The 27,595-nt window shown below is 32.1% G+C and overlaps 1 protein-coding gene across 1 annotated transcript in view; it reads right to left on the reverse strand.

Moving 5' to 3' along the window:
- LOC134717773 (intermembrane lipid transfer protein VPS13A-like) overlaps positions 1-27,595 on the reverse strand; it is a 116,007-nt gene that overhangs the window by 62,564 nt on the left and 25,848 nt on the right. Inside the window, exons 15-37 of the mRNA XM_063580268.1 lie at positions 27,145-27,346; positions 26,456-26,514; positions 23,680-23,832; positions 23,164-23,248; positions 22,181-22,225; positions 20,246-20,333; positions 19,475-19,592; positions 18,543-18,675; positions 17,895-17,981; positions 17,398-17,469; positions 16,651-16,807; positions 15,369-15,404; positions 13,829-13,911; positions 12,961-13,198; positions 11,838-11,948; positions 10,547-10,650; positions 9,694-9,864; positions 8,405-8,712; positions 6,846-7,153; positions 5,808-5,902; positions 4,099-4,259; positions 3,029-3,046; positions 909-1,003 (exon numbers count right to left, since the gene is read on the reverse strand). Coding sequence (XP_063436338.1) covers positions 909-1,003; positions 3,029-3,046; positions 4,099-4,259; positions 5,808-5,902; positions 6,846-7,153; positions 8,405-8,712; positions 9,694-9,864; positions 10,547-10,650; positions 11,838-11,948; positions 12,961-13,198; positions 13,829-13,911; positions 15,369-15,404; positions 16,651-16,807; positions 17,398-17,469; positions 17,895-17,981; positions 18,543-18,675; positions 19,475-19,592; positions 20,246-20,333; positions 22,181-22,225; positions 23,164-23,248; positions 23,680-23,832; positions 26,456-26,514; positions 27,145-27,346 — 2,927 coding nt within the window. The remainder of the gene's footprint in view (positions 1-908; positions 1,004-3,028; positions 3,047-4,098; positions 4,260-5,807; positions 5,903-6,845; positions 7,154-8,404; positions 8,713-9,693; positions 9,865-10,546; positions 10,651-11,837; positions 11,949-12,960; positions 13,199-13,828; positions 13,912-15,368; positions 15,405-16,650; positions 16,808-17,397; positions 17,470-17,894; positions 17,982-18,542; positions 18,676-19,474; positions 19,593-20,245; positions 20,334-22,180; positions 22,226-23,163; positions 23,249-23,679; positions 23,833-26,455; positions 26,515-27,144; positions 27,347-27,595) is intronic.

Below are 27,595 nucleotides of genomic sequence, written 5' to 3' on the forward strand. Positions count from 1 at the left end.
GTTAGTGTCAACCCCTGCTTTATTAATCCCATATTAATATATGCTAGTGTTTTGAAAAGTTAATTACTTTGAAACTGAGAACTGAACTCCCTTAAGTCTGTACTTTCCGATTGAAAAGATTCAATAAAACAAAACATGCTGGCCTGTAATATACTTCGTCAAGTTAAGTGTGTTTATAAAGTGTTTTATTATACTTCATGTTAAAATGCCATATTTTGATTGGCTAAGACGAGGGTGTCAATTTACTCTATCACATGGCTGAGCGGGTGACATTTTTTTTTAATGTTACCCTCTCGTCTAGACCAATCAGAAATCGATAATTCAAAGAACAATGAATTGAATTTACATCAAGGAATTAAATACAATGCTTAATTTCTTCGTTTTGGCTCAGATTTTATTATCGACTGTTAAAATAAATAAAATAAAACATCTTGCTTGACTTTTGTTGTTTTTTTCTAATGCCCGTAACGTTGTTATGAACGTGACGTCATAGAAAATACTTTTAAAATAAAAGTAATCTGTAAAAGCCAATAATGATAGGAAATTCAGTATAATAAATTAAATAACACATAGCTGAGAGGGTGATAGAGCAGATTGGAACCCCTCGAAAAGGCATTGTCAACCTTGGCTTCGCCGCGGTTGACAATGTTTTCTCGGGGTACCAATCTGCTATATCACCCTCTCAGCTATGTGTTATTTATATAATGTTAACCAAGACTTGCACAAAAAAACTGAAAAAACAAATCCTCAAGGAAAGTAAAGTAAGAATATCTTATCAAATTCTGTGTTAAACAGGATTTTTGTGGAATAAGAAACAAACTGATGATTTGAAGTTTGTGTTTTCAAACATGCTGAAATCATCAATAAATATAAAATATGACTGTAACATCTATGTATATAAAACAAACCATTAGAATCTTTACTACAGTCCTGTTTAAAGCTGACATCAATCATGTTACTAGATCCCTCCTCTGACAAACGGGATTTACTCCGCTGTATCATTCTGAAATTATATATACAGGGCTATTATGGGGCCGATATTATAGACTGCTACTCAAACAAATAAACCAGTCAAGATATCTGGAGGTCCACATAATAATATCATCTTCTTATCAGACAAGTGCATATGTTATACGCAAATTACTGTAAATTCATCTATCGTAATTGGTACCCATTTTTGTCAATTGATGTAAAATTGTAATTTGATTTTTAGAATTTGCTGAAGTAGAAAACAGGTTTAAGAAAAATATTGTCTGTTAAACCTTTATTTAATAATTATAATCATAATGAGTTCATGCAAATATCGCTATATGGTAAATGACTATAGTAAATATAAAATTTATCAGATATAGCTTACAATATATTATATAAAGGTATGCATAATAAATATCAGATCTGTTTATTTTTTCTAAAATTGTGGGATTCTGCACCATTTGAAAGAACGATGAGATGCACATTGGTACCAGTTTATACATTTACTTATGGTACCAGTTTATACATTTACTTATCAAAATAATCAAATATTTTATTTATTATTTATGTTCAGGTGCTGAGTTACAATAGAGAGAAAATGAAGTATATAATGAGGCTCCCACAGGATACCCCCCTCAGGTTGCAAGGTCCTGCAGGAGCCTCATATAATGGATAACACAAATTCCCTTCATACAATTAGAAAAAAATCCATTTTTTTTTCATTAGCACACCTCATTTCAAAGCTATATATTATCTAGCATACATCCTACAAATCAAGCTCTTATTCAGATGCATTACAATGATCTTTATAATAAATAATTATAGTGCAAACATTCAGGTGATTTTACAATCAATAAATATGTTATAGGAAATAAAATAGCCTAAGCCTATAGACAAGATAAAAGATGAACAAAAATTAGAAAAATAAAACAAGCAAAAAAAACACTGAAATAAGAGAGTTGAATGGTAGTCAAGTACTGCAAAATTAATTGTATATTTTTTCTTCTGTGTATTTTATATAAAAGATGACCGTAAAAAATCAAGCAAAAATAACTGACAATATAACTGTGTATCACAGTCAAATTTCACTCACATAATTTTCATGTGAATTTAAAATGTGAATACAACATATAATTCATGTGAATTTAAAATGTGAATACAACATATAATTCATGTGAATTTTACCTCAAATGAGCTTTAACATGAAACTAATAATGTGAATCAGTTTATGTGAGTTTCATGTAAATCTTATGTGTAACTCACATGAATTTCTCATGAAAATCACATGATTTTTTTTCACATGAGATTCTTGTGAATTTTTAAAATAAGGTCATTGAAATAACATATAAATTTTCTGATTAAATTCATATCACAAAAAATACCTTTTTTTGTTTTTTGTTACAGTTAACATGAATTTCATGTGCGATTCATGTGAAATTCATGTGTCAGAGCGAATTTTGCCAGTGTATGGCATATTTTCTTGATAGATTTTTCTATGACTCCCATTCATTTCAAAATAAAATTATCAAAAAGATGAAAAATTTGAAGCTATTCTGTTTTAAACATAACTCTCCTACTCAAGGAGGGGAGATACATGTGTAAGAAACTATCAATAAATAAAATACCCAGCGATTCATTTAGCATTTCTTTTAAATTTGTATCTTGGTTTATATCATTAATCAATGATGAAAATTCAGAAGTTTTACTGAATAAAATAATTTTCAGCTTAAGATCCTCCTTAACGCAGAAGATTTGAACCACTTACACATGTAATTCAAGTTCAAATAAAGGCATCTGAAGTTGTTATCAATTTAAAAACAGACATTTTCATATATCTGAGTGCCTCCTAGAGTGTTTTGTTAAAACAGAATAGCCTTCAAGATTTAGCTTAGAACCAATTATCAATGCATTTTCTTGGTAAACATGCTGGGAAAAAATAATATTCATCTATTCTTAATTTCAGGCAAACAAAAAGTGTAAAATCATCAAAAGCCAAAAAAATGCCTGATAACTGGTTCCCTGTTAGTATGAATGATACCAGTGTAATGAGTGTTACCTTGTAATGATATCAGGGCTGTAAAACAATTGTAAAATGTAAGCATGAAATGTTACAATGAAATAATTTGTGATGAAACACACACATATATTAATAGGTAAAGCATGTGTAGCAACGCCTGCTCGTTTAGGTATGAAACAAATACATATATATTTAGAGGTAAAAACATGTGACGCAAAGCCTGTTTGTTCAGGTATGTTTAAATACACGTATACATTGAGAGGTAAAACCTGTGAGGCAGCTTCTGCTGGTTTAGTCATGACAAGCTCATTAAAAATGGATTCTGTAGGTATGCAGGTGCTCCAGTATGTGAAACAATATAAAGAATAAAGACACACTATTTCAAATAGTTGCAGGTATTATTTATTGAATAGCTAATCAAAGAATTCAAAAAGAGAAAAATATTTCACTGACTGAACAACAAATTAATTCAGGAATGCAGGCAGCACGTTACTTATCAGTGTTGTTCTGTCACCAGTTGAATATTTTTCGATATTTAAATTCTTTGATTAGTTATTCATTTTATTACATTGTTAATTTTTTTTTTTTAAATTTAAGATAAAATGTAAGGAACCATATCTTTTTTCTATGCATTCACAATTTTTCAGATCTTTGAAATACCTATTGTTGTATGATGTCAGAGGAGTGAAATTATCGGTTTGTATTTCACTAAGAATTCTATGTAATTCGTTTCAACCAATGTAACAAATATTTATAACATCAACATGTTCTGATAAAATCATCGATGTATTTTGGCGAACTACATAAATTCTTTAAATTGTTTAGTAATTCATAAGCAGGACTCAATGCTTAAGCAAAAGATAAACCAAACTCTTATTGTGATGTGCAAAGTCGGGACACAACATTACAATCTTTACTGTAATAAGGACTATTCCATTACAACAGATGAGGTAGGGCAGGAATAATTTAGCATAAATCAAAATGACATGCATTGTTAAATCATCAAGGTAAAAAAAATAACTATGTACTTCCTATCCTCCCTCAATTGTTGTAATGGAATAGTCCTATATAAAATAAACTTGACATTCAGACTAATTTTCACACAATACCTGGTGATGCCATTAACCTTGTGTTGTCTAGAATCATCCAGTACCATGTCCTTGAGAATGACCTTGACCTCCATTGATTCATCAGACATCTGTTTTCCAGAAACAGCTATCACTTGTAGCTCCACCTTACCAAGGGCTGCTTTGTCTGATCTCTGTGCCATCTGCAAATAATTAAAGTCATAAGAAACTTCAAATAAAAAAAAAATTAAAAAAAATATGCATATGTTTTTTTTTTTTTTATAACTCAATGGATAGTTTTCATTATAAAACTTATTTACTTTTACTTTTTTTCTGAAGAAAATTCTTTAATATATTCATATTTAGAAGAAGTTTACTAGTAAGCAATCCCCCCCCCCCCCCCCCCCCCCGACATATTTTCTGTATGCAAAATGACATCAGTGTGACCAATCTCGTAAAAATCCAGTGATTTGAGGATTATACAAAATTTATGTGAAAAAAAATATAAATTTGTGCACAGAAGACTAAGTTTATGATGTTTGTATGCATTGGTTCAAGAATTGGAAGAACATTGTTTTTCACCGGTCACTCGTTTCTTATGACTTTAATACAACAAGTTAAATGAGGGTGGTAAATGGTTATTTTCATGCAACGTGTTTTTTCATTTTTACTTCACATGCAGCCATGAAAAAGGTTCGTTATTTACTGTGTTTCATGAAATCAGCTAAAGATCAACATGAAGAATCTTTTAATTATTTGTTCATTGTGAAATGGAATTTTATTCTGTGTTCTTCCGTGCATATACCCCGCTTGGTAGCCTTATCATCTGTCTTGCATTTTAACATTTTGATTTAAAGTAAAAGTGTGAAGGAAGAAACCAAAGGGATATTAAACTCATAAGTTGATGGTGAACTGACAATGCTATGCCAAAAATATAAAACAACATAAATTTAAAACAACAATGTGTCCATAGTACATAGCACTATCATTGTGCATGTTCAGTGGACTGTGCAATTGGGGTCAATACTTTAATTTGGCATGAAAATTAGAAAGTTCATATCATAGGGAATATGTGTACTATGTTTCAAGTTGATTAGACGTCAACTTCATTAAAAACTACCTTGACAAAAAACTTTAACAAAAACTTTAACCTGAGCTTTGCACTATCTTTTTCTCTGGTTCAGTGGACCATAAATTTGAGGTCAAACCTTTAATTCGGCAGTAAAATTAGGAAGATCATATCATGGGGAACATGTGTACTCACAATGACTAAGTTTAAAGATGATTGGACTTCAATTTTATCAAAAACTACCTTGACTAAAAAACTTTATCTTGAAGGGTGACGAACGGCTGAATGAATGGACGAATGAACGAACGATGGGAGGCACAGACCAGAAAACATAATGCCCCTCTTCTATCGTAGGTGGGCATAAAAAATAATGCCCTCTACTATCGTTTATAAAACACAACATGGAACAACTAAAGATTTAGCAGCATGAACCCACGAAAAGCAAAGGTGATATCATGTTTATTAGCAGATCCCGCTAAACATGTGACACTTGTTGTGATTTACAACCAATCACTTCCTGACAGATACAGACACCATGAGATTCAATAAGATTTTTTTCAGTTTCCTATAAACTTTGAAAGTAACTGTATTTATAAATATTAAAAATCTGTAGAAAATATATACAATCCATGCATATGATTTTAATAAAAATAACTAACTTAGAATTGTTTCTGAAACTTACCAAATCCTCTTGCCCTATATAAAGTGTGGCACTTAAACTTTCTATCTCAAAGTTAAACTTCAGTTTACATGTCAGCTCTTCAGATGGTTGTCTTGCTGCAAAAATATGGGGATATATCTTGAATCAGAACAAAACATGAAAAATTTTAACTTCCTATTTAGAAGAATCATGAAATCTTCTTACCCTTTTAAACTTGAACTAACAGATACGGATGAGTGATGCTTGTTTAATTTTTTTCTGTGATAGTCTCAAATAAATGTACACACTTCATTTCTAAGCTTGAATGAGATAGAGCTTGTTATATGATATTGAAAAGACAGCTCTTTTTTTTATTTTTGAGATATGCTTCTAATAACACTGTTGTATTCTCTGTGTAAATATGAATAGTCTTTTCAAAGCAGGGCATTACTCAATAGACAACTTTTGAGTTCGATGCATTTCCGTAAAAAACTTTGGTTTCAGTGAACGTCACTCATATGTTTCGGTGCATCTTGACTTCTGTTTTAATGTTGAGCAAGTGGTTGAAAGACTATAAAGCTATATTGCACAAATTATTCGGCAAATTAAATTCCCATAATTGACAATCTGTACCGCTGTCATTAGGGAATTGTGATTAAGGATCTACTGAACAAGCATTATTTCTAATTTATCCTGCACAATGACAATCATTAAGACGCTTGATGACATTTATAGTGCAGGAATACAGGCGAGCCTCTCTATCTGGTAAATGAAGTCACAAAGGCGCTTATAATTGATGATTTTTTTCGGGTGACGGATGAAAAGGAAGAGGTCAATTAAAAGGTACATCTAAGTTAATCTATCACACTTGTGTTCATGAGATCATTTGACTGATCAATATTTGAGATGTCTGACACAAACGAGAGAGTATTTTAATAGAATCATAGGACTGACGTGATAAAAAAAATGTATCTATTTTTAAGTTGAAAATTTCAAGCAGTGTAAGACCATATGTCCCATGCGACAAAATTCTTTTTAAGAACTCTATCAACTTTATTTCTAGGTTCAATCTACACTTACACAATGGCGGAGGAATGACATGTGATTCCATAACTTCTTTGTCTGTGAGTTCACCAAGAGCTACTTCTGTTGAATGAGGAATCGGTACCTGTCCTTCCGTCAAATTCTCATTCAGAGTTGTCATGATCTGACTAAAGTCCGTCTGACTCAGTTTGGCGCTGACTGATTTCATCACTCCTGTAATGTCAACGGCAGGGAGCTCGGTAAACATGGCTGCAGATAAGTTCCTAGTGATAGAGACTGTTATAGTTACTGGTTCTAGTATCAAGCTTTCATCTTCTATGGCAAGCTTCTTCCCAATAACAGCTCTGAAATGGAAGTGAAGATCATTGAATTATCATTGATATGGTTATATTTATTAATTAACTGTTTACAAAATTGAGAATTTTTGAAATACTAAGGCTTTTCCACCTCAGGCATAGGTTACCTTAGCTGTATTTGGCAAAATTTTTAGGTATTTTGGTCCTCAATGCTCTTCAACTTCATATATTTGGCCTTTTTAACTTTTTTGGATTCGAGCGCCATTGATGAGTCTTTTGCAGACGAAACGTGCGTCTGGCGTATACTAAATTTAGTCCTGGTATCTATGATGAGTTTATTCTCACTATAAAGAATTCTAAAAATTTCTGGTCCCTCTACGTGGGTTATTTAATGTGCACCACATTTTGATGTTATTGTGAATAGACAGAAGAAATGTTACAGTCGTTCCTTAAATAAAATCAAAAGTCTTTTGCATACAGATATAATATAAATGTAATATTCAATTTGTTATTTCAAAGTTGGCAACAGCTGACAAGAGTTTGTTTTCCATCAAGATGTCTGTTTTGTTTTACTCTGTAACCGGATGCCTTTGCTCTTCAATATTTTGTGCTGACTATAGCAAATAATTTTATAAATGTGGTTTGTCAAGGCTGTGTTTTGATCTTAAGAACTCCAATATTTTAACCAAGCATATTGTTATGCATTTACTTTTCTACATTGGCTAGAGGTATAGGGGAGGTTTGAAATCTCATAAACATGTTTAACCCCACCAAAATTATGTGCCTGTCCCAAGTCAGGAGCCTCTGGCCTTTGTTAGTCTTGTATGATTTTTAATTTTAGTTTCTTGTGTATAATTTGAAGTTATAAAATTGAGAATGGAAATGGGGAATGTGTCAAAGAGACAACAACCCGACCAAATAAAAAACAACAGCAGAAGGTCACCAACAGGTCTTCAATGTAGCGAGAAATTCCCGCACCCGGAGGCGTCCTTCAGCTGGCCCCTAAACAAATATATACTAGTTATGTATGATGTCCATTATCACTGTACTAGTATACATATTTTTTAAGGGGCCATCTGTAGGACGCCTACGGGTGCGGGAGTTTCTTGATACATTGAATACCCATTGTTGGCCTCAGCTATTGTCTGCTCTATGGTCGAGTTGTTGTCGCTTTGACACATTCCCCATTTCCTTTCTCAATTTTATGCTTAATATGACTACCAAGTTAGTTGAAAAAAGGTCACAAAATCACTACTTTGTTCACTAAGGTTTAACTCTGAAGCTTTTATTAACACAAACCTGCTCATTTTCAATGATGTAAGCTCCACTACCATTTTGTCAAGCACATATGGAATCTTATTTTCGGATTCTCCTGCTTTACTAAAAGAATTTTGAACACTCAAACTTCCAAAGTCAGCCACAAGGGCGTTTTTAGATTTAGAATTCTGTGGAACGATTATAACAGGAGCCTTCATTTTAACATTGAGACTGACTCTTGGCGCCCTCTCCTGGAGTTTTTGTGCCACATCTTTAGAATATTCAGCTGCTAATTCCTTTGCTTTGTTCAGCTGTTCCTGCATGCCATCTAAGAATTTATTAAGAAAGCCCTGAAATAAAATTAAAAACATTTTAAGAAGTAAGTTTAACTTTCTGTGCAATAAAATTTAAGACAGTGGGTGTAAATAAAGGCAGTATGTATGTATGTATGTTCTGTATCTCCCTCCTTTAGTAGGAGCACCACCAGTAGTAGTATACTGCTGTTTGAAAGTCATATATTGATTGAGAGAAAACAAATTCTGGGTTATAAACTCAAACTGAGGCAAATACATCAACTATAAGAGGAAAATAACGAACCAGCAGAAACACTGAAGACACGATTTAAAATTTATTGTTAATCATGAGAAATAAATTGAAAAATAATTGAGATTACAGAGAAAATTGCATGAGTTGGAACACCATGTTTAACAATTTTTATATCAGATTGATGTCAGTGCAGGACTAAGCCTAACCAGACACAAATTTATATGAAATAAACAAGTAAGATTGTGCTCTGCCTTTTATATTACAATAGTTATAAATATTTCACCCTGACAACAATATTCAATATACCTATTTTATGTATTCAAAATTAATGTAAATTCAGAAATTATTGCAATCTTGTCATTTTAGACTAAACATAATTTCATTTTTTGTGATTTTGAGAAAGATCGTGTTAAATTCGTATGAAGAAATTAAAAATTGTGAGTTAATACTACATATATTGCGATTATAATCCTGTCGCATTTTTCACAATAATTTCTGAAAATACAGTAGGAATATCTGGTACAATTTCCAAACTTATAAAGATAATAAACTGCAATAACAGAATTTTGTTTGAACGTATATACAATTTTCAATAATACATGGGTAATCTATCTCTTTTACACCCAACCAGTATCCTTTCTTCCTTATTTTTTCATTAACTTTTCAGAACAATTCACCAAAAATATAACTACAAATAATCATTCAAATTTATTTTTTTGAAATTCTTGTAATAAAGAGTCATCTTTTTATTATTACAACAATAGGCCTCACATAATAAAACCTACCAATATATCTCCAACAAACTTATTGAGGAAGACTAGTCGTATACACCCAATATCCACTTCCACACTTGTATCCACATTCGTCAGAACGGAGTAATTATCTCCCTTTGTAGCGTCATCATATATCACCAACTTAGTGGTCAGTACTTTACCTCCTTCTTCAATGTCCATTATCTGGAAAAGTAAATAAATAATTTATCAATCAAAGTTTACTCAATAGTAGAAAAGGAAGTTTTTATACTGTTTAAATACAGAAATTATTGTGTGCATTTATTCTTACAAATTTGAAGAATGGATAAAATTGTGAGATTAACTATTGTCACATTAAAAATGACCTTAGGGGAGGGTTGAGATCTCATAAACATGTTTAACCCCACCGCAATTTTGCGCCTGTCCCAAGTCAGGAGCCTCTGGCCTTTGTTAGTCTTGTATGATTTTAAATTTTAGTTTCTTGTGTATAATTCGGAGTTTAGTATGAGGTCCATTATCACTGTACTATCATGCATATTTTTAGGGGCCAGCTGAAGGACACCTACGGGTGTAGGAATTCTCGCTACATTGAAGACCCATTGGTTGCCTTCGGCTGTTGTCTGCTCTATGGTCGGGTGGTTGTCGCTTTGACATATTCACCATTTCCTTTCTCAATTTTATTGCAATAATTTCAGAATTTCACAAAAATTTCTCATGGAATCTAATAATTAACACCAGTAGTTCCATAAAATAATATAATCTAAAGATTTAGTATTTTTAGTTTCCAACATCTCAATGAACCATAACTCTAATAAAGTTTATTCCTTGAATATGTCAAATCAGTTGACAAGCTAAGAATGAAAATACAAATTATCAGACAATTTACCTTAGGGTACAGAGTTCCGTGACAAGGATCCAATATAGAAATGGCTGTTAAGGTAGCAGTCACAGTCATCATTCCTGTCTCCATGGTAACACCAGCATGGATACCTATCAAATACACAAAAACTTCTTATTAACTGATTTATCATTAAAATATGAAATTATAAAGCATAACATTTTTGTGGTTGAAGTCTTTTTTTTTTCATCATGTGTGATCATAGTTTAATAATAATATTACTAATAATAATGTCACAGAGCACAGAAATAAGACAATCTTAATTTTTAGCAAATATCAACAAACCATAACAAGTAACGGAGCCTTACCTTTGATCCTGACATCAGTGATATATTTCTGTTCTGTACACAATCAGTGAACCATAACAAGTAATGAAGTTTTACCTTTAATCCTGACATCAGTGATATATTTCTGTTCTGTACACAATCAGTGAACCATAACAAGTAATGAAGTTTTACCTTTGATCCTGACATCAGTGATATATTTCTGTTCTGTACACAATCAGTGAACCATAACAAGTAATGAAGTTTTACCTTTGATCCTAACATCAGTGATATATTTCTGTTCTGTACACAATCAGTGAACCATAACAAGTAATGAAGTTTTACCTTTGATCCTGACATCAGTGATATATTTCTGTTCTGTACACAATCAGTGAACCATAACAAGTAATGAAGTTTTACCTTTAATCCTGACATCAGTGATATATTTCTGTTCTGTACACAATCAGTGAACCATAACAAGTAATGAAGTTTTACCTTTGATCCTGACATCAGTGATATATTTCTGTTCTGTACACAATCAGTGAACCATAACAAGTAATGAAGTTTTACCTTTAATCCTGACATCAGTGATATATTTCTGTTCTGTACACAATCAGTGAACCATAACAAGTAATGAAGTTTTACCTTTGATCCTAACATCAGTGATATATTTCTGTTCTGTACACAATCAGTGAACCATAACAAGTAATGAAGTTTTACCTTTGATCCTAACATCAGTGATATATTTCTGTTCTGTACACAATCAGTGAACCATAACAAGTAATGAAGTTTTACCTTTAATCCTGACATCAGTGATATATTTCTGTTTTGTACACAATCAGTGAACCATAACAAGTAATGAAGTTTTACCTTTAATCCTGACATCAGTGATATATTTCTGTTCTGTACACAATCAGTGAACCATAACAAGTAATGAAGTTTTACCTTTAATCCTGACATCAGTGATATATTTCTGTTCTGTACACAATCAGTGAACCATAACAAGGAAGTTTTACCTTTAATCCTGACATCAGTGATATATTTTTGTTCTGTACACAGTGCCACCTGAAACTCGTTGAGTGTGGCATTCACCTGGATATCTATTACACCTGTATCTTTTCTTTTCTCTAGAAATTATAATAAAAGAAATTAAAAGGTAATAACTCAATGTGTTAAGAGTTTTTCATTAGTAAATTGTTTCATCTGCTGTTCTTTTCGATTTCCCCCTTGGTGTCTTCTCCAGTATTTGAACAGGTGGCCTTTGTTGAAAGGAAAAATCAATTCATTAAATTTTAAGCACGATTATCTCTTGATTTGCTATAGAAAATCAAATATCTTTCTAACAAGAACTAATAAAATGTGTTTTTTTTCTAGACAACAGTAATAAAGCCACCTTTAAACACATGTTTAATAAAATAAAATGGGAAATATGTCCATGGCACACATATGATGCCCCTGCTTGCATGTCATGTAAAGATGTAAAGGGACAAAAATGAAGGACAATAGTCAAAGTGCATGCATGTAAGCACCGAATGGTTAAGATTTTTTTAATTTGTATAGTGACACTGCATTGTATAAAGAATTGGTTATAGTTGGTTCAACTCATTTGTGGACAAAGGAAGATAAATCTAATTTATAAAATCATATTTTTACAATATTACTTCAAAGATATTTTTAGAACAGATATAAGATTTCTATTTTTTCATTTGCAAAGGAGCATAACTCTAGAATGGTTGAAGTGACACCACCCAAATTCTAACTTGATCTGTATTGTGTTGTAATAAGCATTATGTATAAGTTTAATAACATTTGGTTCAGGCAAACTAAACTATGTGGACAGAAACAAAAAATCATCTATTTTTAATTTGTAAAGGGGCATAACATTAAATCTGTAAATGTGACACCACCAAATTTATTTGTGGTAATATGCACTTTGTATAGGTTTTATAACATTTGGTTGAAGCAAATTAAAGTTAAAGAATGGAAACCAACTTAGGGATGTACGTATGTACGAATGTACAGATAGACCAAGGTAAAACTTTATGCCCCCCGCCACTGCAGTTGGAACATAAAAAGTCTATTTTGAGTTTATTTATTGGTTGACCTATTCAAATGATAGTTTCATAAAGAACACCCTACTTATAGCCTTTTTCTTTTCCTCCTCCTTTTCCTCTGTTTTTTCTTTGTCTTTCCCTTCTTCTGTTGTCTTAGCAACCTCTGTTGTTGGTTTTGGTGCTGGTTTTAATTTTTCTACTAATTCTAACACATTTAATAATGCCTCCTGATGAAGGAGCACCTCTAGACTGGTAAATGTCACATCGATTTTTTGTTCTATATTTTTATATGTTGTTGCAAATTCTGGGCCATATTTATTTGCCTACAAATTTAATAATATCTAAATTAATATAATTTGGTGAATGTATAACCACTTCAGCTGTGTAATTCCAAAAAACTATTGTGCAGCTGGAAAAAACTAGATGTGCCCTGTCTTGAAAAGTAAAAAAAATTGCAATTTCAACAACACTTGTGGACAAAAACATGATGGTAATCTCACATACCAAAAATCTTATCAATTGTGATTTTCAACAATTTTCAAAGTCGAAAACCCTGAATTTTGACAAAAAATCAGCGAAGCGGAACCTAACTTTACCCTGATCTATTACTCATCGTGATTAACTCGCATAACCAAAAATCAGCCCAATATAAAACTATATGGCAAGGACAATTACGTTGCGGGGCCATATAAATAGCCTAGAAGAATTTTTGTCTAGAAAAATTGATGTGATGTGAAGTTCATAAGTATGCAATAAGGATTGTTTTGGTAAATTTTTATGTTCATAATCCGTGATTGTTTATTTCATGCATAAAACCTATTCAAACATGTATGGTACCCATTGATGACAAAAGAAAATGGACCTATTGTGGCAATTTTAGAACTTCAGCACTCTTCCAGGAACTGCCAAGACCTAATAACTGGTATCTTTTTTTAATTTCAAAATTATTTTACCTTGAGATATTGAACTTCCAGTAAGTTTTTCATTCCATCTTCACCAGGGGTATTAACAATGTTGACCACAGGACCGTCCACTTCTACAAATATAAAAAAATATTTGAGAACAAAATATCAAAGTATTTCTGAATCAACAGCTGTAAGCAAACAACAAAGGATTTATAACTTTTAAATACAGTCGACTCTCGTTATCTCGAAGTCAGCCGGACCGGAGAAATATTTCGAGATACACATAGTTAGACTCAAACGAAAACCGGAAGTTTGACTGAACAAGGGACACAACTCTTGCTTAGCATGGTAAAGCTAAAATAAATCAGGTTGAATATGGGAAGGGGATCGATATTCTGGTATCAGATCGATGTATTTGTCTGTCATGGTCTTTCGTTATTATAATAACATTGTTTTACTTATTCAATTGTTTCAGTTACAATTGTTTCCTATGGCTTTTATCGGAGAGAGTAATTTCCAATCGATAGTTTCGTTATTCAGGTCGTTTAAAGTTGACAAATTGTTTATTCTCGGGTACAAAAGACTTTAAAAAATTTAAATTCCTCTTCATTTTGTTTTATCTCGATCTTTCTTTTAATAAAAGAAAATACAACAAGATTAAAGACGCCGATTGAGTAATTTTTTGGTGATCATCAACGGAAGTCATAATCCTTACTTTATACACACCCAAGCTCATTAGTGTAAATCACAATTAATTGTTTTGTAAACATTTTAAATACTTTTTCATGAACATTAACAATGTATCACTGATTATTTATAAAAATTCTATAAAAGATAATCTTAGGTAAACACTCGTGGAAACAGCATGTCATAAATCAATACAGTGGTCAGTGACTGGAAATTTAATTACACGTGTATTGTCAGATTAACTCTTCAATCCATTTAAATGCAGGTGGTCATGTTTTGACAAATGTGTATTAGTTCGAGATAAATAATGAATTTTGAATGCTTTTGTTAACCTTGGGATCGTAAATTTAGTTCGACTCAACCGAAATTTCGACACATCCAATTTCGACTCATCAGGAGTCGAATTACATACATTTATATGGAACAAAGTTCGGGACCACGTGAAAACTTCGACTCATTCGAAATTTCGAGTCAACCGAGTTCGAGACAACGAGAGTTAACTGTAGCTACAATTGAAACAACACAATCTTACATTTTTCTTTTAGTGTGTAAATATTTTAAATCTTAAAATCACTATGTTAATTTGATTTAATAACTACATGGAATAGATTTTTCGTTTATTTCAATAATTGAAAATATAATTTTAGCACCCACTAGCACCCACTTCTGCTATATGCATTTTTCAGAATTTCAGAATATATAAATTCAACATCTAAAGATCGAAATGCAGACAGATGCATTTACTAATCCGTTAAGAGAACATAGCTTGCTGTGTGTGCTCTAACGTTGGAGGGAATTTACATAAACAAGAAGAAGATGCCAAGTGATGGCAATAGCTCATGTTGTCCTAAGGTGAGCTAAAATTCAGTCATATTAATCAATGGTTAGAGACTATATTTACCTGGAGGGTCTCCTTTCTGGATGTATCCAGGCGGCGCTGTTAACATGCAAAAATAGCAAGAGCAACATGTTAAAATTTGTCAACTGATCAGGGTCATATGGCATAAAAACACATGGATCACACAAACACAAAATAAGAATGAGAAACAATAGTTAGTCTCCTTAATTGTGAAATTAATGCAAGATAAAGTCCAACAAAACCAAAGGGAAATAATTCAAATTGTCTCCCTTTGATTGCATAATTAATGGATATAAGGAAGTACACCACTAATTCATGGTCCCATTGCTTTCTATGTTAAATTCCTCCGTTTCAAGCAGGCACACCTCTTTTATTTTAAGTTCAAATAAAGTGGCAATCATTGCATGTCAAAGCAACACCTTCTGGTGTCCTGTACTGAAAAAATCAACATACCTTACATTGCATATAAGAAAGAACTGGTTCCCAGAACTTCAGATGTACCAAAACAGGTACTTCCGATCTGACAAAAAGGCAAAATGTACCCTCCTTTTTAAATTTCATGCCATTTTTTTATTATTCAAATTTATCAGTCAAAAATTGTTCTACAATGATCACCAGTCATGCAGCTTTCATTTGATACCAAAATTAATAAAATATTCTAAATATTTTGAAAGTTATGTCCAAGCGTAGGAACTATTTTGTGTTAAATATGTACTACTTTCTGGTATGTGCTTTCTGGCCGGGCCCGAATTAGTGGTGTTCCACCATAAGAGACTTTTGTTTCCCATTATTCAATGACATAAAAAAAAGTTGCATTAAACAAAATGAAAAAGATGGTAGATTAAATACTGGTATCATGCTTAGGAAACTCTGTTCATGTTATTCTTCTCAGCAAGAAATTTATTCATAAATGATATAAAATAATATAAAAACAAGCTAATTGTGTTCAAAATTAATGAAAATCAGTGAAATTTATATAATAAAACCTACATGATTTTGTTTTAGATTATACATAATAATGTGATTTACTTGATATAAAGTGTGCTTTTCCATCTTAATCTAAAAACGCTATCATTTTAAACATTTTTTTCATGTATTTAGTATTACAAGCTAAAATCAGAATAAAACAAATAAGCATTCTGTTCATTAGTGGCGGATCCAGGGGGTGTTCCTGGGGTTTTTGGGACGATCAATGCATTTGAATAGGGACATGTGGTTGGAAAATCCCCCCACCACCCCCACCCCATTGTCCTGGGTTGGGAACCCCCTCATTTTCAAATGGCTGGATCTGCCCCTGGTTCATCATTACAAAATTTTTACTTACCGACAAACTTCCTGTGTTGTACATAGACTCCTCCTAGATACGCTGCTACATTCATATCATACGTACACATGGTGACCTTGGTTCCAAGGGAGACAACCACTAATCTCAACACGGGAATATCCTTACCATTGTCTACTTGGGATATATTGATATCAACCTGTCAAATTTAATCTTACATTCAATTATATCTTCAAATATTTATTAACAGTGTGATATATAAGTTTCCATTTTTTGGGTCATATTTATAAATTAATTCAGGCTTATTTTTCCAAAGATTTTACTCATCTCACACCCTTATGGGATTTTGATTGGAGGAGGAATATGGAGAGCTTGGAAAGAAACACAGACATTTGAAGTTCAACTTTAGTCAATTAAAATGTAAATCACACTTTGTCATAAAATGGCAACTCTTAATAAGAGGGTATTTTTTCCACTAAAAGATAGCCATGTGGAAAAATGACTAATCTTAAAAGTTCAATAAAAAGAACTCTTTCTCATTTCAATTTAGAACCCCCCAAATCATATGAAAATTTGATGACATTTGACTCAATAACTTGAGGGATGCACATTCCTCCCCTTCCTCTATACTTTCAATCCATCTTACTTACTCCCAGAATAAATGTGGTCCAAAATTAACTTCAGCATGCCCCTACTTTTAGTCCTCTTTGTCCCTTGGTTGTCACTTCTATCCCCTAACTCTGATGTTCCCTTACCCCTTTCCACCCAATCTACCTTAAGACTACCTACCTGTTTGATTTCAAAGTTGAGTTCCATATCTGTATAGTTGGTAAATTCTTGTGAAGGAGATCTATCAATTTGCTGAAAATTAAAATATTTTTATGTCATATAAATGTTTCATAAAATGATACTATGATGGTCTTTAATGGCTTATAAAATACACACTTCAAAAAATAAAACATTTCAGGGTAATGACTTTGAAAGCATACACCAAATGTTATATTTTATAATCCCATAAACAATGCTTGAACATTTTTAACAGCATGGTCATACTGATTTCATAATACATGTATAAAGTTAACCTCCTCCAAAACACAAATACTGCTTAAACTGATTATAGTTTCAGGACAATCGTTTTTACTCAAATATTTTCTGTTTTTTTAACATAATGGCTTTGGCATGTTATTTTGGTAAGACCAGTATAGCTTTACCTCATTCCATACTTTCATAATCTGCAATTGGGCATATACAATCATTCTCAATTTTATAAATAAATTAACAGTTACCTTAGTTTCCGGTTGACCAGGTATCAATGCCTGTGTTGCTGCTACAATGGCTGTGTCTTCCATTCTAAGTTCCTTCTCAGTCTTGGCCTGTAACAAAAATAATACAATACACATATAAAAAGGGGGATAGGACCTTTATTGGGACTCCTGGATCAGAAGTTTTTAAGCTCAGGATTTCGGGATTGACCCTTTCTGGATCTGAGAATTCTTTTTTTCGAATTTCTGGACCTCGGGATTTCGTATTTTTCACCCCAGGGTTTCGGGATTTCATGTTTTTAAGCCCAGGATTTCGGGATCAGGACCCCTCCTATCCCCCCTAATATAAAGTGACGCCAAGGATGTAGCTTTATACATTTCTCAACTTCTTAAAACTTCTGTTATCTCAAAGTAAAGTTGATTGATCTGATTTATATCATGTCTAATTACTGTGATCTCAAATTCCTTAGCTTCTCTTATCATTTATGTGGGTCTGATTTACTTATACATTTCATAACAATCATTAAAGAAATGTAGGCTTGATAGCAATTACAAGCAATACTCTATATAATTCATATTTCCAATGACATAACTCCTCTAAACAGTTGATCTGTAATAATTTTCAAGTTAAATACTCCCAGCCAATCACAAATAAGGTATACCATAACTTACAAGGAAGACCTCCTCTTTAGGTGTAGGAGCTGACTCTGGGAGAGGTATACTGTCAGCCAACCCTATGAGATCATGAAGTCTTTGGTCAGACATATTCAACTTTAACAATGGCAGTTCTCCTGACACCTTCATCCTGAAAACATATTTCTTATTATAAATAAAAGGAGATTTCAGTAAATATCAATACAAAATCAACCTAACACAAAACTATCTTTTGGGATATTTTTGGATCTTTAATGTATTACAGTTATTAGATTACATTGTTACTCTGCTGACAGACGGACAGACAGATAGACAGACAACCGAACAGACAGATGCAGAGACCAGAAAACATAATGTCCATTAACTGGGCATAAAAATACGACATTTAATGATTTGTAGATTGAAAAAGTTTTAATTGATTTTACTGATGATGACCTAAAGTAAATTCCTCATAAAAAGCAAAATCCATGTAAAATGTGCAGATTTATTGATTTAAATGTTTTAAGGGCATACGATACAGTTTTTGTATTCAGAAATAACTCATATTTATCAAATGTTCATGAATAGAGGAAAAAAATGTTATTTTTTGCTGCATGTTTATCAAAATTTAAAAAAATGCGCCATTTACAGTTTTATAAAATTTGAAACAAATTGCTGTCTTAAAAAATAGGTGTCCATGAACTTGTTTTCAAATTAAATCAGTCAACACTCACTTGGCCATTCTGGGATCTTTGTCAAACATACACTTCTGTAGAACAATATTTATAGAGATAGGTTCTAATATATACTCACTTGGCCATTCTGGGATCTTTGTCAAACATACACTTCTGTAGAACAATATTTATAGAGATAGGTTCTAATATATACTCACTTGGCCATTCTGGGATCTTTGTCGAACATACATTTCTGTAGAACAATATTTATAGAGATAGGTTCTAATAAATACTTACTTGGCCATTCTAGGATCTTTGTCGAACATACATTTCTGTAGAACAATATTTATAGAGATAGGTTCTAATATATGCATAGGTGATTTAGGCTGCTTTCTGCATACTCTCCACTCCTCTCCTGAAATAAACACATTTGTTAATTTTAAGACATGTGCAGACTATTGTATCAAAACAATTTAAACAGAAATGGCTTAGTTCAAGTTTCTGTGTGGAAATCCCTAATAGGTTTCAGATAAAACCTAAAAATTGTGGACAGAAATTCGAATTTCTAAAATTAAAAGAACACATTCTACACTCCCCCCTTAAATTGAATAATTTTCATATATAGAATCCAGTGTTGAACTTGTTTTTAGTATAAGTCTTATCTCTGATTTTGAACACTTTAAGTCTCAAAAGTCTTTTTTTTTTTGTTGTTCTTTGAGTTAAGAATTTAACACTGAATTTTATAGTTTGTTCTCTTGTTGTTCTGTTGCATCACTGTCCCAGGTTAAGGGGAAGGTTGGGTTTAAATTGTTTTAATTCTGTCATACAGTGGCCTTTTATGGCTTGCTATGTGGTATGGGTTGTGCTCATTGTTGAAGGTCATACTGCGGCATTTTTATGGCTTGCTATGTGATATGGGTTTTGCTCATTGTTGAAGGTCATACAGTGACATTTATGGCTTACTATGTGGTATGGGTTTTGCTCATTGTTGAAGGTCAAACAGTGACCTAGTTGGTCTGTGATGGAAAGTTTGGTAATAACATTTCCATTATTTTTATTTCAATTTACCTGAACTTGAGAACAAGACCTGCACTCTGCCAAGTGTAATATTGAATCTATCATACGCTCGTTTCATCAATTCTTCCACAGTTTCCATCTAAAAAAATCATAAAACATATGTTATCATCCTAATCCAGTTTAAAAGGGGGAGGGTCAATTATACACACCCACATTGTCATGTGACTCTGCACCCAGGGACCTTATTGGTTATTGATTTTTAGTCAAATCTAAATATATTTGTTTTAACAGTATTTGTAATGAAAACCTTATAATTGAAGATGAATATCATGTATTAATGAATTGTCCTGTGTATGAAGATTTGCATTGTTATTTGTTTTATGCAATTGTCTGATGATGATAAATTTATATTTTTCTTCACAAATGAAAATATATACTATTATACTGCCAAAATCTGCAATGACATTTTTTTTTAAAGAAAATGTATTTTTTATAGCTAATTTTAGTGTAAATACTGTATACTTTTTAGATAGTCTCTCATAACTCTTTTTAGAGTGGCTCTTGTATGTTTTATGATGTTGTTTTATCAGCTGTTTGTACATAATAAAGAGATGAGACTTTAATAAAATATTGTCTTGTCTTGTCTTTATTTGTCATTGAGGTAATTTGATGTTGATTGCAGACCTTGGCTTTGTTGTCTTTTTATTAATACACAATACTGAATGGTCATTTTATTCATACTGATTTAAATGTTATTTCAACTAATGAATAGACTTACTGAATGAATGAAATTATAAATTTATGATGTTTATACATATTTTTAAACCAGGAATAATGTACTGTTTCCAATTAAGATTAGCTTAAATTGTCTCAATTAAACAAAGGTTGAAAATTTCATATATGATGATCACTTGTAAGACCATATAAGTATTTCTAATCAGTAAACATGCAATGAATGAGTGATAAATATAACTATTTTATCGTGTGTTTTTTTATGTTGTGATGTTATGCTATTGTTTCAGAAAAAGGGAGACGGTTTGGATCCATTAAAACGATTAAACCCGCTGCAAATGATTGCACCTGTCCTAAGTCAGGCATCTTATGTACAGTAGTTGTCGTTTGTTTATGTAATTTATACACGTTTCTCGTTTCTTGTTTTTTTATATAGATTAGACTGTTGGTTTTCCCATTTCAATGGTTTTACACATTTTGGGAACCCTTTATAGCTTGTTGTTTGGTCTGAGCCAAGGCTCTTTGTTGAAGGCCGTACATTGACCCATAATGGTTAATTTTTTTTTAAATTGTTATTTGGATGGAGAGTTGTCTCATTGGCACTCACACCACATCTTCCTATAACTATAAAGAACACAATATTTGACATTGTATTGCAGCTATAATAAGAACCCTTCACCTCCTGAAACAAATACTGTGAACATAAACATGGCATGCTATACTGTGAATCCTATTTATTGATGGGTTCAAAGATTCATTGATTTTTTACAATAGATGTGAACCAGAGTTCTAGTGTTTTATCAAATTTAAATTTCTTTTAAATTTATTTGTAAACAGAATTTGTCAAAACAAAAAATCAATTTTCACATCAATGCAAAATTTGTACCCATGGAAATAAATCTATTCACAATATTAAGAAATTATAACGTGAATTCAATTTAACATAAATGTGCACAAGTTTAAATTTCTTGACTTGCAGTTGTACTGTAAATTCAGGAATTAATGAGAGGTTTTTATTATTGCGAAAAATGCGACTAAGTTGTAAACGCAATAATTTAAAGTCGCATTTTGAAATATTTAATATGAATTTAACAGGACTTTTCTCAAAAATATAAAATCCCATTTAAGTCTTAAATGACAAAATCGCAATAATAAATGCACACAATAGTTTCTGAATTTACAGTAGTTTGATTTCAAGATAAATGTAAAAAAACTAACAATAACAAACAAGGATAACATAACATAACAAACTACCATTTTTGGCCTTTCTTGTATGATATTCATTCCAACCTTCCAAAGCTTAAAATCAAACACTAATATTTATAGCACAAACATATATAAAAGGCTTATTCTTATATTTATTACTAAGCAGTGAATTCAGGGGTTCAATTGTGTGGGTCAGAGGATCAAGACAGGTTTTTTGTGGAATGAGACTTCTCATTTTTTAGAATTGCAAAAATCAAGGTATTCCTAATGGATCTCACTAGGGTCTAAGTGTGACGTGGGATTGCCGATTTTTTTTGTAAGCGTGACACGTGAAAGTCAAATTATTGTTTCCTGAAAACAGGAAAATGAGGTCTAGCGGGACCCGGGAAATGACAAAAAAATGAGAATTGCTAACGTACATAGTATAAGCAGGATACGAGAATCTGACAAAACAGTAAGCAGGATCCAGGATTGCAAACCCTGATGAGACCCCCCTCATACATATTCTTTACACTGTTGCTATACTGTAACTTTAACTTTTTTAAATAGGATCTCTCACTTTAATTTCAAATTATTCATTTCATTATTTGAGGAACATTTAAACCCCATGGTCATGATGGAATTCAATTCTCATTTTTGGGGAAATTTGGAATTCATTTTCAAAGAAAAAAAGGCAACCTGAAACATCTTTTCACATCAAGTGCAAGTAACACTTTTTTAAAAGCAATGCAAGGCAAATATATCAACACAGTTCTACTACAACAAGCCTTCAATAACGTACAATCACATGCACAATCAAATACATAAAATTTTAAGGATAGAGATTTAATTTTATGCACAATCTAGGCAAAAAAGTTTAAGCACAGTAGAGAACCTAAATTTACGACACAAAGACAAAATTTAAGCCAAATCCAAATGAAGTTATAAGCACAATCTAGAAAAATAAAAGATAACTAAGGATAAACAAGTGATTTATTTATAGTTTCTTTGCAGAACTACAGTAATTGTCATATAAAATAATGCCTGTATACCTGTTGTCCTTTTGAGTATTTGGATTGGCTCTTCTCAGTAGCAACCTTCAAGTTACCAAGGTCAAGGATAAGTGCTTTACCATCTCTACAAATGTATTAAAATTAATTAAAATTTAATGTAATTTCAATAATTTTATCTGTCCCCTTAGGCCTTATTCTATACATACCTTTAAGTAACTTTTTGTACCGTATTTAGCAGTTGTGTATAATCATGATTTATACATATCATTAAATGTTTTATACAGATTTGAGTATACACGTACATGACATATATATATATGAAATATTTTTGATACATAAACATCGATCTACAGATTTATTGTCACTGGTCCATTTTTTGTTATCCTTTTTAAAATTATACATATGTTCCAATTCTGCACAACTAAAAGGAAGCCCAAGTTTTATCAAGAGTTTGGCAAGGTTTCCACTGATGTTCAGAAGAAGACCAAAATTACCACATTTCTTTTATTGTTGGGTGTGGGGACTCGAACTCACAACCAGCATGTTTAAACTTACTTTGTATAGTAGCCTTTATCTGGTATGATAACATAAGATGGTTGTAGATCAACAGATATCTCAGTGTATTTCCTCTGTTCTATGGCGTGTTGTAGTCCTGTTGCCGATTGTTCCTTAATCTGTTCAAACTTAGCCACTGCTGCCTCTGAAAGTCTAAAACAGATAAAAGACTAATACATAAATCAAGTAAAATAGGTCCATCTTATGATTTAAGCCTTTTCAACTGATTTTTATGGTTCGTTCTTATGTTGTACTGTTATACCACTGTCCCAGGTAAGGGGAGGGTTGGGATCCCACTAATATGTTTAACCCCGCCACATTATTTATGTATATGGCTGTCCCAAGTCAGGAGCCTGTAATTCAGTGGTTGTTGTTTGTTTGTGTTACATATTTGTTTTTCTTTCAATTTTTGTACATAAGTTAGGCCGTTAGTTTTCTCGTTTGAAATGTTTTACATTGTCATTTGGGGCCTTTTATAGCTGACTATGCTGTATGGACTTTCCTCATTTTTGAAGGCCAAACAGTGACCTATAGTGGTTAATTGCTGTGTTATTTTGGTCTCTTGTGGAGAGTTGTTTCATTGGCAATCATACCACACCTTCTTTTTTTATATAGTTGTTGTTTAGGTAACACATGTTTATTTATCTTTCATGTGGAGTTTAATTTTTCAGTTATTCAGCTCCCATACCATCAAGACATTTTTATAAATTAGTCCTTCCAGATTTAAGTGTCCAGAACTAGACCGGTTTTTTGTTTTGTCTCTGTTTAAATATTCTTATGAAAATTTTACACATAGTGTTTTTCGTTCATTTTTTTTACATAAATAGGCTGTTACATAGATGCCAACCCCTTTTGACACACTCAGTAACAATCTATCAAATTTTCCGTATTTTTTTTAAGTTTTCAGTAATCATTCATAAAACTTGCATTTACCAAATAAAAAAATACTGGTGAGTGGTTGCAAAATGATGTGCACTAAAAATTGTTGTTTAACATGTTGTCTGTAGTATGTATTTCATTCATTAATTGTTCAGATGTTCTCGACTTGTAAATTTTTTCGTTTTGTCAAGGAGAAGTAGCTGAGAAAGGCGGAAGCTACTTCATAAAATGCAAGTTGCCTCTTCGGAAGTCAGTTAGTTACAAACAATAAGTTGATAACTCTTGAGAAACCGGAAGCATTACATTGGCGTTTTCTAAATACCGGACCAGGACGGAAAAGTAATGATAATAAACAGCTGCGACATGAGCGCATGATACGCCCGAGTGTGTGGAAGTTTTATGCTACAATCATAAATAGTTTCTGAGAAAGTATTAAGCAATAACCATACATTGTTTTTGAGACACGGCGGGACATGTGAAACCCCCAACCCAGTTTTTTTTTTTTACAAAAAACTAAATATCACTAAAATAAAATTTTGAAAAACTAAAAAGTATACAGATCTTTAGATTAATATAACAAAGAAGTGTGTAAAGTTTTAAGCAATAATCATAAATTGTTTTTGAGATACGGCACAACATGAAATAAAAAACCGTCCCCTTTTTTACAAAATACTCAATAACTCAAAAATGAAATTTTGAATCATCAACAAAAAGTATACAGATCTTAAGATTAATATAACAAAGACAAGTGTAAAGTTTTAAGCCATAATCATAAATTGTTTTTGAGATATGGTGCGACATGTAAAAAAAACCCTCCCCCTTTTTTACAAAATACTCAATAACTCAAAAATAAAATTTTGAATCATCACCAAAAAGTATACAAATATTTATATTAATACAACTAAGAAGTGTTTAAAGTTTTAAGCCATAATCAAGAATCGTTTTTGAGATACGGTGCAACATGTGAAAAAAAACACCCCCCTGTTTTAGTTACAAAGTGCCGTAACTCAAAAAGTTTTAATTTTATTTTCACCAAAAAGTATACAGATCATTTGACCATCATAAGAAACAATTATTTTGAGTTTCATGAAATTTGGATCAGTCGTTCTCAAGTTACGGTGCAACATGTTTACGCCAGACAGACGGACGGACAGAAGGACGGACACCGGACATTTTGACGGGCGAATAAAAATCTGTGTTTTACCAAATTGAACGGCAATGATTGGGAATCCGTAACTATTCGACTGTGACCGTAATAGCATAGTTTTTATCGCAAAATTGGAAAAACTACGGAAAAATCATAATGGTTGGAATCTATGCTGTTAGTTTTCTCGTTTGAATTGTTTTACATTGTCTTATCAGGGCCTTCTATAGCTGACTATGCGGTATGGGCTTTGATCATTGTTGAAGGCTGTGGGTGACCTATAGTTGTTAATGTCTGTGTCATTTTGGTCTTTTGTGTCTCATTGGCAATCATACCACATCTTCTTTATTATAGTTTCTTAAATTTTGTTTTAGTGATAATTTTCACTACAAGCTACTCAAGTGAGAATGCTTTTAACACAGCTACTTCTGATCTAAGTAAGAGCTTCTGCCATTCAATGTCTCAATGTAGCCAAGGAACTTGTTCTCATTTTGAAAACTATAGCTATATAAAGATAACCTATAATTTAATCAACATTCAATTTCCACTATAACTGATATAACTGAGGGTGTGTATATCATGTGATTCTTACACATCTGTATCAAATAACTATTCAGGGGCGGATCCAGCCATTTTAAAAGGGGGGGGTCCAACCCAGGGAAAATGGGGGGGGGGACTCAAAACCCCAGAACACCTCCACCCCCTTTTTCTGGATCTGCCACTACTATATAATATAAAATAGTTATAACTTACTGTTGTAGATATACATGCTCTGGTGGTTTGAAGAACTTGACCAAATTGTTTATTGTCACCTTAAAATAACAAACACATGTAAAACAAGATAGATCTAAAAATAATACTATTTTAACACAATTTATTTATGCCAGTAGTTTAATTTTGAGACTATTGTGAGAATAAAAATAATGCAAAATATACATATGTAAATAGCTGCAAATACATAAACTTGTATTTTTCTTTATAAAACTCATTAAATAAATTTAAATTGAGAATTTAAAAAGCAGCAAAGTGGACAAAAAGGATGAAACATGAAATAAATGTATCTGCAAAAAAAAAGTTGGTTTGCAGTAAACAAGCAAAGATACAAAGATACCTAAAACCTGGAACCCTTTGTCATATCTGCTATTGCCTCTCTTAATGCAAATAGTTTTATAATTAATACACCAGATGCTCGTTTTGTCTACATACAACTCATCAGTGACGCTCATATCAAAATATTTATAAAGCTAAACAAGTACAAAGTTAAAGAGCATTGAGAATCTAAAAGGGTTTGCCAAAAGCTAAGTCCATTTATCAGTAAAATACAGAAAAAATATTAAACAAATGGAACTTATACATCATCATGATCATTAGATGAATTCCCCTTGCTTTAATCTTTTAAGCAACAACAAAATAATTCTTTTAGAAATGTTCAAACTACGTACAGCATCGTAAATAATCTGTAAGGGTCTGCTATTAAGCCTAACTCTGGTGTCACAAGCGCCATCTAATGGATTAGTTTCAAACCATGCATTGAGCAATGAGTAGACTTGGTCAGCCTCTTTGGTCTGTGACAAGGCCATGTATGGAGACTGTCCATTTTGTGGAGTGCCCTGCACTGTAAACTTGTCCATCTTGGCCTCAACCCTGCAATAAATGAATTTGTCATGAAAAAGGAATATTATCCACTTAAACTATTTCAGCCAAAAAAAATGGTGCAGCTTAAAGTATTGTAAAATGGGTCCCATACAAAACAAAGTACTTTTCTATGATTGCCAATTGCAATGATACAACTTTACAAAGTTAAAATGACATAATGTAATAAATTTCAAGATTATATATTATTGCATAGCAATATAATATTTCCCATAGAAAGTAACCAAAGGTTAGCGTGCA

The sequence above is a fragment of the Mytilus trossulus genome, chromosome 5, assembly GCF_036588685.1.
Source record: "Mytilus trossulus isolate FHL-02 chromosome 5, PNRI_Mtr1.1.1.hap1, whole genome shotgun sequence".
Lineage (NCBI taxonomy): Eukaryota > Metazoa > Mollusca > Bivalvia > Mytilida > Mytilidae > Mytilus > Mytilus trossulus.